This window comes from Aplidium turbinatum, chromosome 4 (genome assembly GCF_918807975.1).
Source record: "Aplidium turbinatum chromosome 4, kaAplTurb1.1, whole genome shotgun sequence".
NCBI lineage: Eukaryota > Metazoa > Chordata > Ascidiacea > Aplousobranchia > Polyclinidae > Aplidium > Aplidium turbinatum.
In genome coordinates, this window is record NC_137475.1 from 6,199,738 (window position 1) to 6,216,297 (window position 16,560).

Sequence of the window (16,560 nt, forward strand, 5' to 3'; positions counted from 1 at the left end):
TGTTTTGTACACTTGTGGCGTTTTGACCTGCATTAGGTGAACGCTGTAAATCATTTTGGCTTTACTACTAATTTATTTGAACGTTTCATGTTTGTACCGTATGTTTCTCAATAGGTAGTATTTTTGCTTCTATGCCAGCATTGAAAAAGTGATTGAACAGACTGCATTTCAGTTTTATTACGATGTGAATTCACAGAAATGACACAAAAGCTAAAACAAACTAAAAGTAACTCGTTTGCAGTGCTCGAAACGGCACGCCTAAAGTAAATATATTATTTATAGAACAAAGTCTTGCATGTTGTGGATACACTTTCTCAGTTCATCAACACGCGATGAACGACGTTGCGTAGACGTTCCTTGACGTAGGCCTAGTGTTGGTACTTTTTTAACTTGTCAATTTTCTTTTTTAAATATTTGATCATTTTCAGCCCACTTCGACGCATGACAGCAGGCATGTTGCTGGCATGCCTGTCCTTTATTGTTGCTGCTCTTGTGCAAATGATGATTGACGTAAGTATTTGCTTTCCTCTCAGAACCATTCCATGTCAATCAACAAAAAAAACAACTTAATAACTTTAAAAAAATGGTGTTAATTGAGCACCCTCCCACACAGCAAAATCCGTTATTTTTACATTGATTTAATGTCTGCAGATATTGAATCATTGTAAAAATGAAGGATTTGCTGTCTGAGGATGGGATCTCATTCATCAAATCACTCTTTTTTCAACCACTAATTATTTATAACTTGGAACAAATGCAGATGTGGTTGTTTTATGTTGTCATCTCAACGTTATCATGATGTAGTTTCAATTGAAAATGAGCAAAGCACTAATCGGATTTTTGATTTCACGTTGATAAACAGATTTTTAAATTTTGTAAGTGGGACTCTGTTAGAAACGTCTAATACAGCAAATTGGTCGATTTTTACATTGATTCAACGTCTGCAGGCGTTGAATCAATGCAAGAAACGACTTATTTTCTGCCTTGGCTTGATGTTTTGGGATGAAGACCAGGCTTCTTTGAAGCAAAATGAAGAGTGAGATTCTGTTAGAAATCACAGAACATTTGCTAGTGCAAACCCAACAATAACAATTGTTCAAACTAGAGTGTTCAAATTTAGTTTAAAACTCCTTTTCTTCATAGATTAAATCTGTTTACTTGCTTCTAATTTTAATAACTATCAGTTTTGATAGGTTTGTAATTTTATTTGATGAATTTTGATAAAAAGAACGTAAAAAATTAACGGTGAATTAGCTTATTAAATTTGATATGTTTCTGATTAAGTTTTTAACTTTGAGTTTGGTTTGTTTTGCAAAGGAAAACTTGACTCTCGTACCAGTGAATATGAAGCAAACAAGCTTGCGAGTTATCGACTCCGCTGACTGCCCCCTCGAGATCGATTCCAACATTTACTCCCAGTGGGAATCAAGCCCACAGCCACAGGGGTACAGTGGGGATGGGTCTGGAACAGTCATAACACCGACCAACGTAAGTAGTAAGCCTCTGTTATATTGTTGTCATCTGCTTCGTTTAGTGGAATCACCAAAGAAGCAAAAACAGTAAAATCACCAAGTTAACCAAAAAAAAAGGTTGATGTGCTGTCTGGAATATCACTGATTAGCCGGATCCTTACCATAAATTGCTGTGAGAATTTTTTCATGTTTTACATGCTGCAAGAACGATTGCTGTGAAGAATTTACCGAATATTTTTAATGACACCTTCTTTGTCGAGCTTTGCAACAACATTTTGTCTGAAGCTAAAAACCAAAGTGTTTTTTTTTTCTTAAATTTGCATAAGTTTATTCTTATTCACTTTATTGTAGCTTTGTAGTCGTTGTGTGTTTGCCAAAAGTACGTACTCTTCCTGCAGTCAACGTGTAACCAGCCAATGGCGTGTATAGAAAGCAACTATACACAATTACACATGGTTAAATTTATTTACAAGTTTTGTTCCTTATAAGGAGATAACAAGGCCATTCGACCTTCTCGTTAGTTAGTTTTTATTTGAAAATTTTCTGATCTGCTACGAGCTGGTTTGGTCGATTCTTCTGGTAACAAAACCTCCTTAAAGTCAGAATCGGATAGGGAACCCTGTTTTGCAGAAAAAACTTTAAGGCAAAACATCGCAGTTCATGTTTGACAATATTACCTGGGTCTTTGTATGAAAATAGTCGGTGACCACTTTTTTCAATTTCTAGTCTACCGACACTTTGGAACAATTTATAACTCCTGGCTTCTATTCGATAAGTTACCGTTGTGAAGGTACCAATGCAGGACCTAATGTTCAGGAGTTTACGCTTAACGGAGAACAAGTTTATGATTTCATAATCAGTAATAATGACATTGGGCTGAAAAGTCTTTTGGTGAGTACAAGTTTCTATATTTACTTACTACTCAGCTAGCTAACTTTTTTTTTGTTTTACATTGATCCAACGTCTACAAGTGGATTTCTTCATTTTTCTGATTCAACGTCTGCAGACGTTGAATCGATGTAAAAAACGACAGATTTTGCTGTCTGGGTATTATTTCATTGAGTGTTTTGTTTGGACTGATATAGTTTTCCACAATCTTGTGAGTGGCTCACCCCCAGTATTCACCAGCATCACGATTAACAGCTTATTGGTTGGTGTTGCCTGAGTAGGCCTTGTGGGGTCATTTGAAAGCTGTTTTTTGCTGAAAATTCCTTACTGGGATTAGGAAGTTTTAACTTGATATTTTTGTCAAAAGAGAGCGGGGTAAGAACTTGTTAAACTACTATCCGTCGAAATCAACTTTTGCTGTTGTTTTGCTGCATCTACCTCCCAAGCGGTTTTTCAAGTAATGTCACAAATCACAATCTCAAAGTAACGTTAAATAACGTTGGCAATCGTTGCAGCGATACAAAAGGCACAACTTTTATTACTTGTACGTCGCTTTCTTGGTCTTAAAATTGTTGCTGTGCAACTTGAGTCTTAAAAAAACTGTAACTTAGCAACAGTTATGTATTTGCAGACGACTCATCCGATAGAAAAGTCCGACAGCGGGCGTGCATATTACTCGTAAGTGATTAATTACCTAATTGTAAAGATTCATTCTCTGGTTGTTGAGCCTCTCCGGGCACATTATCCTCCCAGTACTACTTAATATTTATACACAGTATTTTAATCAAATATAGTTATTGCTCTCTAAACCCTAAATGGAGGATCATCAGAAGGTCCGTATTTTAAATTTATATATGCTATCATTATTGTCATATATTTATAATTCTACATTTGATTTATAATAATAACAACTTTAATCGCAGATAGGTGTTGCTCACAGCGAATTACAAAGCAGACTGTGTTTGTTGCTTCAGCTTTTGCCTGCCCTTTCAACATCGATTTTAACGTTTGTAATAGTTAAATCAGTACAAAAAGGGCCGATTTTGTTGGCCAAGTACCAGAGTATTAATTTTTCAGGGTGGTCAACACACTAAACCAGAACATCACAGCAAATGGACAAGTTATTGTTCCAAACACCAAGTATCAATTTCCTGAAGAAAAGAAAGGAAAGTAAGTTAAAAACAAAATATTTTTGTCTCTTTTTGATCAAATATGTATCCACTATCTATACAAATAGTTTTCTGCTTTTTGATCACTGACTTACTTTCTTAATGCTTCTATAACGTCAAGTTATGCCTAACTGACAGAAATTTTTGACTCAGCAAACTTCAAGTTTTTAGTTATGCAAGAAAAACATTGTAAGCTGAAATGATGGAGCTGCAACCACCAGGGCTGTGGAGTTGGGCAAAAATTATACGACTACGACTCCCTGGTTTACAACTGGCCGGCTCCGGCCTCAGTGTTGCCAGATTTAATTTTATTTTAATGTTTTTAAACTTAATATCCCGTAAGTTGCGATCGAAATTGAAACGGCAACTTTCACAATAATTAACAAGGACACACACTCTAGTTTCTGGTAAAGTTTTAGAACGCAATGCGGAAAACAAGAAAGAAAATTTTGAAAAAAGATTACAAACAAAAATTTTATTGTTTATCGTTTTTTATCAAACAGGAGTCGGCCTTTTTTTAACGACTCCGACTCCGGACACGCCAAAATTTCCCTGACTCCGCAGCCCTAGCAATTGCGTGTCTGGTGAGCACGAGTGTTGAGTTCGATTCCTCTGCAAATCAACTGTTTATTTTTCATTAATAAACCTGACAAAATAAGGCCATGCATTAGTTACCCTTAACTCAAGCTATGCAGGAAGAATTTTCTACATTTGATTTTAGAATGTTTCTAGCCTTGGTATTAGACTGGAGCGAAAATCAGTTTAGAAGTTGGCATGTTTCAAACTTGATTGTGCTTTCAGTTACATGCTTGAGATCGAAGTGGATGGTAGCACATACGAACGATCTTACTACCTGAAGACAGGCGGGATTTACACTCTGGTTGTCCGGGATACAGACTCAAGCAATGGTGGGGTTGATGTGAGTAATAAAAGTGTAAACACTGGGCTGTCATTGCCCAGACAGTAAATTAATCGTTTTTACGTCTAAATGTCTGCAGACGTTGAATCGATGTAAAAAAAACGTTGATTTGTTGTCTGGGTATAGGTGCAACAGAGCTCTTCGAAACAACGTTCATGTAATTCTTCTAATATGTTTTATTTTTTTATTTTTTATGGCAGCAAGTTAGATTTAGCCCATTTTGGTTAGGTTGCATTTAGCTGTGCCAACAGGTTTGCATACACTTGTTTATGTCTTTGAAGGCGAAAGATTACACTTTTTTTTTTAAAAACAGTTTTCGTACTATTTTTTCAAAGTTAAATGCAACATGTTTGATAACTTTCCAGTTAGCAAAATCCGTCATTTTTACATTGAATGTAAAAATGACGGATTTTGCTAACTGGGTTTAACTGTTACGTTAATACGATTGCACAAGACGTTGTATCGATGAAAAAGACCATCAGCGGTTTTAATTTTCCAACATGTGCTGTCCAGGAGAGCGACTTGGCGTTGGATCAATACACGGATGTCTACCACAATGATGTCAACATCTTCTGGATGATCCCCCAATACTTCATCATTACACTTGGAGAGGTGTTCCTCTCTGTCACTGGTCTTGAGTTTGCTTACTCCCAGGTGACTTGCTTTTTTTTGTTCCTTTACAACATTGTTTTTCACTAGACAATTGGAAATTTCAATTGAATAGTCTTCATTTTCTTTTGTTGTTTTTTAAATTATTAATATTTTTCAGCTGTAAAAAAATCTTTAAATTGCTACAGTTTGTACTTGTGGAAAATAATTGAAGAAAGGTTAAGGCATGTAAAGAATGATAACTGCCGTCATAGCTTTCTTTCAACCATTTGTCTTGACTGTGAAGTGATAATCCTGCACCGAATACACTCAATGGAAGACTGAGCGTATTCATTAAGAAATGGAAAAAAAGATAATTGATAAATCTGTTTGATAGAATTAAAATTCAAGGTTGAAAAAACGCGAGAAGTCTATTTCGGTTTTCATATAAATTAGTAAATTTTTTTGTTAAATTTAAAATTAGATCGGATAGCTTTCAATCTAAAATAAAATTTCATGCTGTGCTTAGGTGGCCTGCAGTGTTTTATAAGAAGTTGTACGGAAGTTAATATCAGGAGTCAGGGCAAAGTGGTTGTGTAATAACTATCCTTTATTTGAGTTTTTTCTGCCGAAATAGAAGCTTGGTATCTTGACGTCACGACTATTGTGGAATAATATGAGGTTTTTTTTGATTGCACTTATTTTCAATGTTGCCAAAATAAACTTTGCGTCGTTTGTTAAGTTTATTTACAGTATCTTTCGCACTTCATTTTTCTTGTAAACTTTGTCCCTTTAGTTTCAAGGCACGTTTATACATGCGTTCAAGCGGAAACTTGAGCAGTTGTTTTATTAAAGACTATTAATTACGGTTACACAAACAAACATGACATTCTCTTGGTGTAAATCTGTTTTTGTCCGTCGTTAAATGTTTTTTAGGTGATTTATACCTTCGATGCGTCAATGCATTGTAAACTAACTTGGTTAAACATTGACTGAGCATTCAGGAAAATGTCTTTCACATTATTTTCTGCACCTTTGGCATGTTTGCGTTATGCTGTCGTAATATTTGTTGCATTTTCCCTCGTCATCCATCACCATGTGGGAGTTTATTCTTTTCAGCTGGGTTTTGTATGTCAAGATAATCCAGTCAAAAATCAGCTCTTTTTGCACAGATTCAAACATTCAACGTCAGTAGACGTTGAATCATTGAAAAAGGAACTGGTTTGCTAGCTGGGTAACTCGTGATGACTTGACTAAATATTAGCTTTATTCTGAAGTACCTTCGTTATCATTGCATTTAAAAATGTTCATCTTTAACTATAATTTTAACACATTGTGCTGCGGTTCGAAGCTGCTTCATCAGAACGGCGTGGCGTAATACGGACACTGCCATTTCCCGTAAAAACTCGTGATCAATGCAGTTGAGAGCATAACTTTGGCCCGGTACCAATGAGATGCTCGTACCCCAAAGGAAACCAGTTTTAAGAAAAATGCACTATATCCAAAGTATATGGGGTAATTTCGTAGATCCCGGACTCTTTGGAAAGGTTGTGGCCACTTGAAATCACCCTGGGTCCGGGCTTAAAAGTACCCCTGGACCCCCTGACAACACTTCTGTTCATGATTTTAAATTCAAAATGAGTTGAAATCCCTCGATGGGACTGCTACATGCAATAAATCGTTTCTTGCAGCCAAACTAGCATTAATTTAAAAACCGGCACTGGCTTAGAAGTTCCTAAACGGATTTCAACACTTATGATATTAGTTCCGATCACAAAATCGAAAGTGCTGGACCTAGCTGAGGCTGATTCCGCCTAAGACACATTTGGTCCAATGTGTTCTTGCAAACGAAATGTTTACATTGATTCAATGTAACAATAACGGATTTTGATTTCTGGAATTGCCTTAAAACTAAAAACGACACCTTTCTATCAGAGGCTTTTTCGAAAGTAATGGGACCTCGACGTTTATACGAAAACATCGATTAAAACGTTGATTCTGTTTCCAGGCTCCTCCAAGCATGAAGTCTGTCCTCCAATCTTTCTGGTTATTCACGGTGTCAATTGGGAACATTATCGTTTTGATCGTCGCCGAAGCTCGTCTTATTCCATCCCAGGTCGGTTCAATTGTCATAACGTTTGTGCTAAATACAACGTACTAACGTTACATACAATTATGCCTGGTGAAATAGTTTTTCATTGAGTGGACGATGATGCTAGGAAGCCAATCTTAGTGTCCACAATTACGCATGACAGTGTCTTTCTAAGACACAACCGCGTGCTCTTGGGCGGTATCGAACCGATAACCTTTCACGCGTCTCAGTCCATTTTAGTACTTGACCGAACAGCCGTAAGCTACACATGGTTCAAGTGTTGGGCTCATTATTATGGATGTTAAGTTGTTAACTCGTAATATACATGTACGTAATATCACGAATTGAAGTTTTAATGTCACTTTTTGTAATTTAGGCTAAAATAATATCAAGTGATATAATTAGTTTTGGTGATGGTTCTTCCTAGTTTGTTTAATGCTTGGTACTCCAATTATGATAAAGAAGCTGCTTTGTTGAATCATAAGCAGACGAGCTAAACAACACCACGATATTTATCATGATACAAGAAAATACCAACCGTTGGTTTGGTATTGTCGAAATATCTTATTTTTGCCTTCAACTTAAAAATGCTTCTTTTAGGCGGATGAATATTTTCTTTTTGCTGGATTGATTGGTGTTGCTGCGCTGTTGTTCATTGTTCTCGCTATGCGGTACGAATACGTCGATGAGTCTCTTTTCGACGAGTCTGAAGAACAAGAAACCTCTGAAGATGAAGATGAATCATCACTTACCAAAGAAGATTTGGGAAAATCCAATCCCGCCTATGACCACAACACTGCGTTATAATTATGTTTTTGCTCTCCATAAAGTGTTAACTTTTGTCATTTTATTTCGCCTCATAACGTTATAAAATATCATTTTTAGCTTTAATAAGTTACGTTTTACGACGACAAGACGATAAACGGAATCATGTTTCGTTCACCGTGTCAGCCTCAACGAACTTCGAACACGTCATAAATTAGAAGTTTCTCTCGCATTGAATGTCACATGGAAACATTGATTGACGTGCGAAAGGAGTGTGGAAAGATCTGTTTGAAGTCCAATCTCGCTTCAATTCGACAACACATTTCTGTAAACAAATGACTTTATCATTATCTTGATGATGCTTTATGTAAATGGTTATAACTAGTCAAATGGCATATTTCTAAAAACAAAAGCAGTTCGGTTCCTCATTCAGTCTTAGGTCCTCGCATCAGTTTCGCTATGCACAGCTGTTGTGTGTTTAATTTTTACTGCGTTGTAAAGTTGCGTCGTATTATCAAAAACAAACTACTTTTCTAAGCAATTAAAATCCATAATTTTACAAAAAATTGTGTTCTTGTGTTGTTTGATGTGCTTGAACTACCAGGGTTGATTAAAGCAATATTAATCCCTGGAGTTGCAAAGTATCTGTTGTAGCCATGATTTGGTGTAGCCATGAAACTTAAAACTCGACTGTGCAAAATAAATAATCACACTACAAAACAAGTCAAAGTTAACACTAACCCAGCTAAACCAACATCTTCACTATACAACCTGCACAAACTGTAACTGCGAACAGAAACGTGGTTTGACCAGCAGTGAATCGACACGTCGGTTTCAGGCACTGGTTTTCGGCATCAGAGCGCTTGTTCAATTACAGCTCAGTATCTTTTGAAGCTTCGTACAACCACTGTCACCTCACTGGGGTTAGCAGATTGACGTTTTCTGTTGTTGAATTTGCTTTCGACCTATTCCATCCACTTGGTGCCATTAAACGGAGCAAAGTGCATTGCTCAAGCGCACACCCTGAAAGTTGGATCATCATCTTTTCGTTTCGAAATCCTGCTGTTTATTGTTGAAAGTAGTTTAGAATTTTATTAATTAGTTTCGGAGTGATTATTGTCAATATATGAACGGACCGAGTACCCATGAAAGTGTTTAGAAGTCATGGCAATCGAAAAGAGTAGGCTATTGGCAGCAGCAGAGCGCGCGAAGAAAGGAAGTCTTGTTTTTTCTTCCGCTAAGCTTTTGCGTATGCATTACTTTAGCAAAAACACTTTGAATAACTGAAATAAGATTAAAGTGTTTGATTCATTCGTTGTATCAAGAAAGTAAACTGATGGGTGTATGCTGAAATGCATCGTCACATGTTTTGTCAATATTGACAAACGGAAGTTCATGAAGTAGGCTATGCCTGATGCAGTTATCTACATAGAGCAATGAGCGATTTTTTCGCTCATTAAACTCTCAATATTGATCCACACTTGGGGTCTGTTCATTTAACATAAAATAATCTGGGGATGCCACAACCCTCATATTGCACTGCAAACCTAGCCTACATGTTTGGGAAAGGCGTCATGTTTAGGGGAAGGCGAAGAAAAATTGGATACTGTGATATGTAAGGATTCCTCTTTAAAAAAAGCCTATTTGAACACAACCTCGCTGGGAAGCAAAGATTCATACCAGGTGACTATAAATGTGGTATGGTTGTGACTTGGCAATGTTACATATACAACGTACAAGAAAGTTACTACTGTAACGCTTCTGGGTTGAGGGGTAGACGTTGCTGGTTGGATTGACTTGAAAGCAACACTAGACTTGGGAAATCATCTTGTATTGCGTCAGTTGTTGCAGCAGCGATCAGAGCGAATTCAGAAAGCGTCACGTCTTGCCATAAGAAACGTGTTGATCGAAAAAGGAAGATTCATCAGGGTTGCCAGATACTCAAGCTATAGTAAGGCCAAATCCATTATAAAATAAGGCCAAAAAAGGCCAATTTTTTTATTTACTTCTAAGGCTAAATAAACGCTAACAACTTAACTGAAATAATTTTTTGAAAATGCCATTTTACGATCAAATATGACAGATAATAATTTAGCACTGTCAGAGCATAATGACCGGTTCGTTTGCATAATTTGATTAATGAAAAATTACTGTAGTAGCAGATAAACTAGAAACCATTATTACTTCAATTCATGAACAGTGCTATTCGGAACGTCTAGCTAAGCAATGAGCATGAATTTGTCTTGAGTATATGTACCAGGGATGTCTACAACTACAGAATTGGAAACTATTTTCAGTGCTATACATGACTACAGAAGAATTATTAAAATAAAACACTGTTTGTATCAACTAAACAATGTATAAAATTCAATTTTGCAATAACAATATAAAATATAGCCTTCACTCACATCAAAACTTATTTGATGTATAGAAGTTTAAAACCACGAATTTAAAAAATCAAAAATATACAAATGCAAAGGTTCCCTGTCGTTCTGTAGCATTTTGCGTATTGTAAACCGGATCAGAAGTAAACGTGGAGTGTTCAACAATCAGTGAAATGTGTTGTCGTAGGCTTTGATAATAAACTTATTCACAGACCAACCCAGTACGAAATCAATACGTTTAAGATGTCATAAGAACTAAAACTAATACTCGGTTTTGAAATTATTTAGCAGCAAACAAAATACGACAAGATTGCACAAATGGAATGCAAACACATCACATTAACAAACAAGACAAGTGTATACTTTACGGTTTACGGCGGGTGCAACTTAATAGAACCACCGTGTCCACCGCTAACACATTCTCTACTCTCTACCTATGTCTCTACTCACTAATTAAAATTAAAACGAATATAGGTCAGGCTCTAAGTGATGATAAGTGATACTTTTATATCACAATTGAAATTGAATTTCCTTAAAATAATACTTTCTAAACCGGTCAAAACTTGCAGCCATAAAAAGGGCCAAATAAGGCCAGATTTTCTGGCCTTATTTGCATCAATTTTTTTAGGCCAACTGCAATTTAAAAAGGCCAGTTTTCTGGAATTTGGCCTAAAAAAAGGCCATCTGGCAACCCTGAGATTCATACCTAGTCTCTTAATTTATATGCGAAACAATATTCATCCGCGGGTTGCAAGGCGCAAAGCTAATTAAATAATAATTGAAACTTGAAAGGGCTAAACAATTGAATTATGAGAGCGTTGGACTGCACTGCAGAATGATGGCTGGTGACGAATATAAGACAGCAGTCGGTACACTACTACCGTACGTCACTTACTTGCTGCTTGTTGTTTTTCCAGCGTGTGAACAATTCGTTTCGTTTATTGTCCCTGATTCCACCACTATCCTTCTCAGGCAGAAAAATCCTTTATTTTTATATTGATTCAACGTCTGTAGACGTTAAATCAATGCAAAAATGATGAAATTTGCTGTAGTCAAACTAGGGATTTCACAAGCCAAATTCTTCTTTCAAGACTGGTGACAGGAAACTTGGTTCAAGGTCGCAGCATGTGGCTTGTAAACTTACGTTAAAGAACGTGAAGATGGCGTTTAAAATTATCTTGGCAGAACAGCTAGTTTTTTGGAGTAACATATGCATACGGCGCTGCTGCAACTCTCACCTATGCCTCCTCGTATTTGGTAGCGTACGCCAACGCGTCATACCCTGGAAACTAGTGTCGACTGACTTGCTAAACTAGGTGAAGGGTGCGGTTCTCTCATAAATTTGGGAAGCCGTTGAGAGAGAAGTAACCTCTCAGTACATGAAGACTAGAGCGGCGTGAGGAAGCGGACGAACTCTGTGTCAACGGTTTCTCTGGCGCGTATAGCACCACGACTAGCGGTAAATCTAGTGTCGGGTTGTCAGCGACCAATCTGTCAACAATCTCGTTGAATGGTAACGCACGCCATATTCATATAAGAGTGTTTTTTGACCGTTTACAAACTGGCTGTCACAAGGAACGTCTCCCTTGTTTCGGTGTGCGTAAAATCTAGAAGGTTATTTACACTTTCTAGTAGAGCTATAGCAGCTTGGCTCTAAAGGCGGGACTCGAGGCGCTAAGACAACCGACCAGCTGCAAACCTCAAGACGGAAAGTAACGGAAGCCTACCGTCTTTACTACTCTTCCAAAAAAACTATGATGACACACAACAAAAGATTGAACACTAAAGCTGTGCAGATACTTCAGGTGTCAAATGCTGGAGGTGTCTCAGCCGGTGGGGACCGACGTGCGCGGAGCAAGGCGTCACCCGATCGTCATTCAGTGACTGCCCGCACCGACCAAACAATCAAAATAGCAACGTGGAATGTCAGAACCCTCGCAAAACCTGGACGATTAGAAAACCTACTCCAAGAACAGAAGCGTATGGGTATTTCCATTATGGGAATAAGTGAAATGCGTTGGAAAGGAGCTGGTAAGAGCATTTGGGATGGATACACCATCATTCATTCCGGCGGTAACAAGGCCATGTACGGAGTTGGTATGATCATTGACCAAGCAATAGCAAAGTGCATCGAAGGATACTGGGCACTTTCTAATCGTGTCTTACTCGTTAAATTAAATGCAAAGCCTTTCAGTTTGTCAATTATACAGGTGCATGCACCAACATCATCAGCGGAACCTATCCTTCACTAAAGTATGTCTAGCTCACGCAAACAATGCATTCACTAGTTTTATTGCATGCTGTCACAAAGTGCAGAGAATTTCACAACTTTAATTCAATTGTACTTTACTGCGCTAAACCTCCATTAACTTTTGAAGTTTGTTTCTTTTGCGCAAATGCTTCAATTGTTCAAAGCAAACGGGTTGTCAGCTTGTTAGAAGTGACAAACTGACAACAACTTTCTAGTTAACAGCCACGACTTGTCAAACCTACAAATAACTTCTATGGCAATTCGCCCTGCACGTTTATCGAAGCTACATAACTTGTGGAACTGCAATTTTGATTGATTGCATGTGCTAATGGAGATTGCGTTGATACAAGAGGAAGAACAGGCAAGTACTATTAGTCTATGCTTTCAACCTTTTTAGCTTTTTCTTCTTCACCGGGTCTAATTTTAACCTTGGCATTAATTAAAAGTTTTATGTTAAAGTGGGGAAGAAGGCAAAGCAGCCAATCTATGTCTCCACACTTTTGCTAGGCATGATAGTGTAAAGCAAGCACTACATTTAGTATTGTAGACTTTTTTAACCTCAAATAAGGCAACCGACCACCTGTTGTTTCGTTTTAAAAGCAAGCTTGACAGCCTTATTATTGTCAAGTCAGAGTTGTCCCACAAGCTCGCAATCAAACAGCATGAAATCGATTGGTTTGGTTGGCTTTGAATCTTTATCCTCGGACTGACAAAGCCTTGATAGGTTATTCCTGGTAGTTTTCGCATACTTGTAGAGCAGTGGTTCTCAACCGGGGGTCCGCGGACCCCAAGGGGTCCGTGAAGCAATTTCCGGGGGTCCGCGAAAGTTTCCGAGTTTTCAACATGACGGATAAATTAAGAAATTTAAAAATTGTTTGTGCTTTGTTTATGTATTAGCCTACAGTGATTCTTAAACTGTAAGTCGCAACGCACTGGTGCGTCGTTTGAAATTGCAAAGGACATTGCACAAAGGTTTGGTTTCTTAACTAAAATATCATATAAATTACTTAAACCTTTTAATAAGGCTATGTTGGCTATGTTCAACTAAATTCTTTTAAGACAACAGATTGTTGATCAATGATTAACTTGGAAATGCAAACGTTGGTCAGCAGTCTATCACCACTCACAGTTTTGCAATGACTGCGATTATAACGAATTAATATTGATTTCAAATGAAAAAAGGGATAAATTCTTTGTAACAGTCGCAAGTATTCTATTAACTTTTGATAAAAGTTATAGAAAAACATCAAATGAGCATATAGCTTACCGATGTTTGATCCTGTGTGCCAACATATACCTCATAAGTCATAACATAATTTCGTCAATCACATCAATCTTCAAGTGCGTTGCAAATTCAGCAAATTCTTTTAAGTGTGTTGCTTTGAAACTTATGTAACATATGACTCCATAAGGAAACGCGATATACCAAAATTTCAAATTGGAATTTTTAGGGGTCCGCGACCGCTTCGAAGACACCAAAAGGGGTCCACCAAGACAATAAGGTTGAGAACCACTGTTGTAGAGGCTTTTGACGCAGGGGCGGTTACCGAGATTGACAGAGTGAAGTTTCTGAATGTTGAAGTGTTGTTGCCAGAGAATTATTCCATTCACCAGGTGCCGCTGAATGGAGAGCAGTCCTGAAATACTTTGCTCAAGCGCACACCCCGAGAGTCGAACCAGTGCCGCGTGATCTTGAGCCTTGAGCAATTGATGAAATGGGTTTAGATTTTAACCCAATATAGTGCATCGTGGATAAAATGCCATCTATTTGCATTTACATAAGCTGTAGGCCATGATGAGTATCAATGCTACGGTTTATTTTGCTCTAAGTTAGGTGTTATAGGCTATAGATGCAAATTGTACTTTTAGACATTCTTATTCATTCGTTTATATAAATATTCAGCATTATATAAATAAGCCTTTTCCAACAAATGGATCAATTATTTATCCAATCATTTTGGTTATTAAGTGTTAGAGATTCTCCATAGTACTGCACAAACTTTTTGGCAAACTGTTCCAGGTGTGTAATTATCGCTTGCTTGATATCAACTTCTTTGCCACAGATAGCCTATATTGCGTTAGCTGAGGAAATATATCGTACTCATCTCTGGTGATATAACTTTTCCAGAGTATGAGTTTTTTGTGGTAAGCAGAAACTTTTGCGGCGCGATCAATCACCGTAAAACCGTTAATTACCTTGCATATATAAATTTAGAGAATTCAGAGAGTCAAATATATCGGCAAGGTAAGCAACTTTTGCCTTGAAATCTTCTTGCAAAAACTTCTCGGCTAATCTCACACAGTTCTATTGCCTCAGGAAGATAGCAATCTCCTCTCGCAAATTACAAGCTCGCTTCAGGACACGACCTCGTGACAACTATCGCACTTCTGTGTGCAACAGCAATGCTTGATAATAATCAGAATCCACAAAGACGAAAACAAATGGCGATTTAGTGGACTTGTTTTGATGAAGTTTATAAACACTTCACATCATTCAACATTTCGTGTAGCTCTTGAGACAGCTTTTTTTGCAGCAAAGGCCTCTCTGTGGAGAAAGCAATTAGTCCATACCGCACTTGGGGCTTTGTCTTTGATGCGTTTTACCACACCAGACTATGCGTGGTCCAACGTGTGGAAAACTTTGTCATAGTTTGTCCGACATAGCGTTCGTGACATATAGTGCACGTTACAATATATATCCCGTAACTTTGTCAAGTTAATTTATGTTTGAGACTGAAATTTTTGTTGGGTTTACATTTAAAAATAATAATAGCAATAATAAAAGCGAAAATTGTTAAAACTTCTTGCACTACGATCATGCTGCTACAAAGCTTTCCGATGTCTCGACATGAAACGCTTCATGACTTGTGTTTATATTTTTCAGTTTTGTGATCGATCTCATCTCGTTTTAAATTTTTTTTATTGTTATTTTTTTTGCCCAAGATACAATATGCCTGAAAAACAAGCGACCCCAAAAAATTATCAGGCGACCCAACTTTGGGTCGCGACCCATGAGTTGGGAACCACTGTTATAGGCTATAGATGCAAATTGCACTTTTAGACATTCTTATTCATTCGTTTCAATCATGCCAAACTCTTGCTGGAGTTGGTAATCATGCCAAACTCTTGTTGGAGTTGGTAATCATACCAAGCTCGAGTTGGTAATCAGCAACGTTTACAAACTTTGCATCAATGTAAAACATCCCAGACAACCACTTTATATGGTCCATCTGACAGCTCAGGGCCAGGTTAAGTGGCTGTCTGGGATATTTGGGTAAATTAAAATTGCTTTTGTAAAAGTGTGAGGACCATAGGCTAGAATATAAATAAAATAAACTCTTTTGGAATTTGATGTGTTTAGGTTATATTTTCAATGTCTTATTTCTTCGTGAATTACTCATTTTTTGAATACCATAGACAGATAATAACTTAACTGATAGCTACTTGATAGGATTGAATTGCATAATTCAAAAACAATACATAAAATAAACAGATAACTACACAAATTCGAACATTTTCAGCAAAACTTTCTGCTCTTGTCAGGAAAATAATTTCTGCCGTCGCGGCAGCATTTTTTGATTTCTCAATTTTTCTAATTTCATCACAAATTTCCGCTTTTGTGCATTTGTTAATCAGATTTCCTCAAATGAAGAAGTTTTCTTGCAAGGGCACTCGCAGCTCTGCTCGCATTCGATCTCCACTGACCGCCATTACTTATGATAACTGCAACTAATGGCGTGCAATACGTTACAATGAACGATTGAACGTCTGAGGTTGTTTACAATACCAGTTCAACAAGGCGCACCAATTTCTTGTAGGCTGCCTACAATCTGAATCAGCATGTTACATTAGAACAGAAAATTTTGGAAACCAAGTAGCCTACAAGCCGTCGCCGAAAAGTCATCAAACAATAATATCCTGTTAAAAATATGACCAAGAAAACTCAAAATGCCAAAAAAGAGGACATTTGAGCATTTTTGGGTGTCCTTGGAGGACCTGCTTCTTTTCTTAAAAAAAAGGACAAATCTTCTT

The 16,560-nt window shown here is 37.3% G+C and overlaps 2 protein-coding genes across 4 annotated transcripts in view; both read left to right on the forward strand.

The window, feature by feature from the left end:
* LOC145769592 (solute carrier family 15 member 2-like) overlaps window positions 1–8,459 on the forward strand; it is a 20,370-nt gene extending 11,911 nt beyond the window's left edge. For all 3 annotated transcript variants that reach the window (XM_082581253.1, XM_082581252.1, XM_082581254.1), the window contains 9 exons: window positions 429–510; window positions 1,318–1,488; window positions 2,199–2,363; window positions 2,992–3,038; window positions 3,438–3,530; window positions 4,331–4,448; window positions 4,962–5,102; window positions 7,045–7,152; window positions 7,729–8,459. In XM_082581253.1, the coding sequence (XP_082437379.1) occupies window positions 429–510; window positions 1,318–1,488; window positions 2,199–2,363; window positions 2,992–3,038; window positions 3,438–3,530; window positions 4,331–4,448; window positions 4,962–5,102; window positions 7,045–7,152; window positions 7,729–7,935 (1,132 nt within the window). In that variant the 3' untranslated portion in view covers window positions 7,936–8,459. The remainder of the gene's footprint in view (window positions 1–428; window positions 511–1,317; window positions 1,489–2,198; window positions 2,364–2,991; window positions 3,039–3,437; window positions 3,531–4,330; window positions 4,449–4,961; window positions 5,103–7,044; window positions 7,153–7,728) is intronic.
* A 3,575-nt stretch (window positions 8,460–12,034) lies between these two features.
* LOC145768857 (protein CFDP2-like) lies at window positions 12,035–12,529 on the forward strand. Its single transcript, XM_082580463.1, has one exon. It carries the CDS (start codon window positions 12,035–12,037, stop codon window positions 12,527–12,529), a length of 495 nt encoding a protein of 164 aa, XP_082436589.1.
* The last annotated feature ends 4,031 nt before the right edge of the window (window positions 12,530–16,560 follow it).

Coding starts and splice junctions, on each gene's coding strand:
- LOC145768857 (XM_082580463.1), top strand. CDS start 12,035: ATGACACACAACAAAAGATTGAACACTAAAGCTGTGCAGATACTTCAG.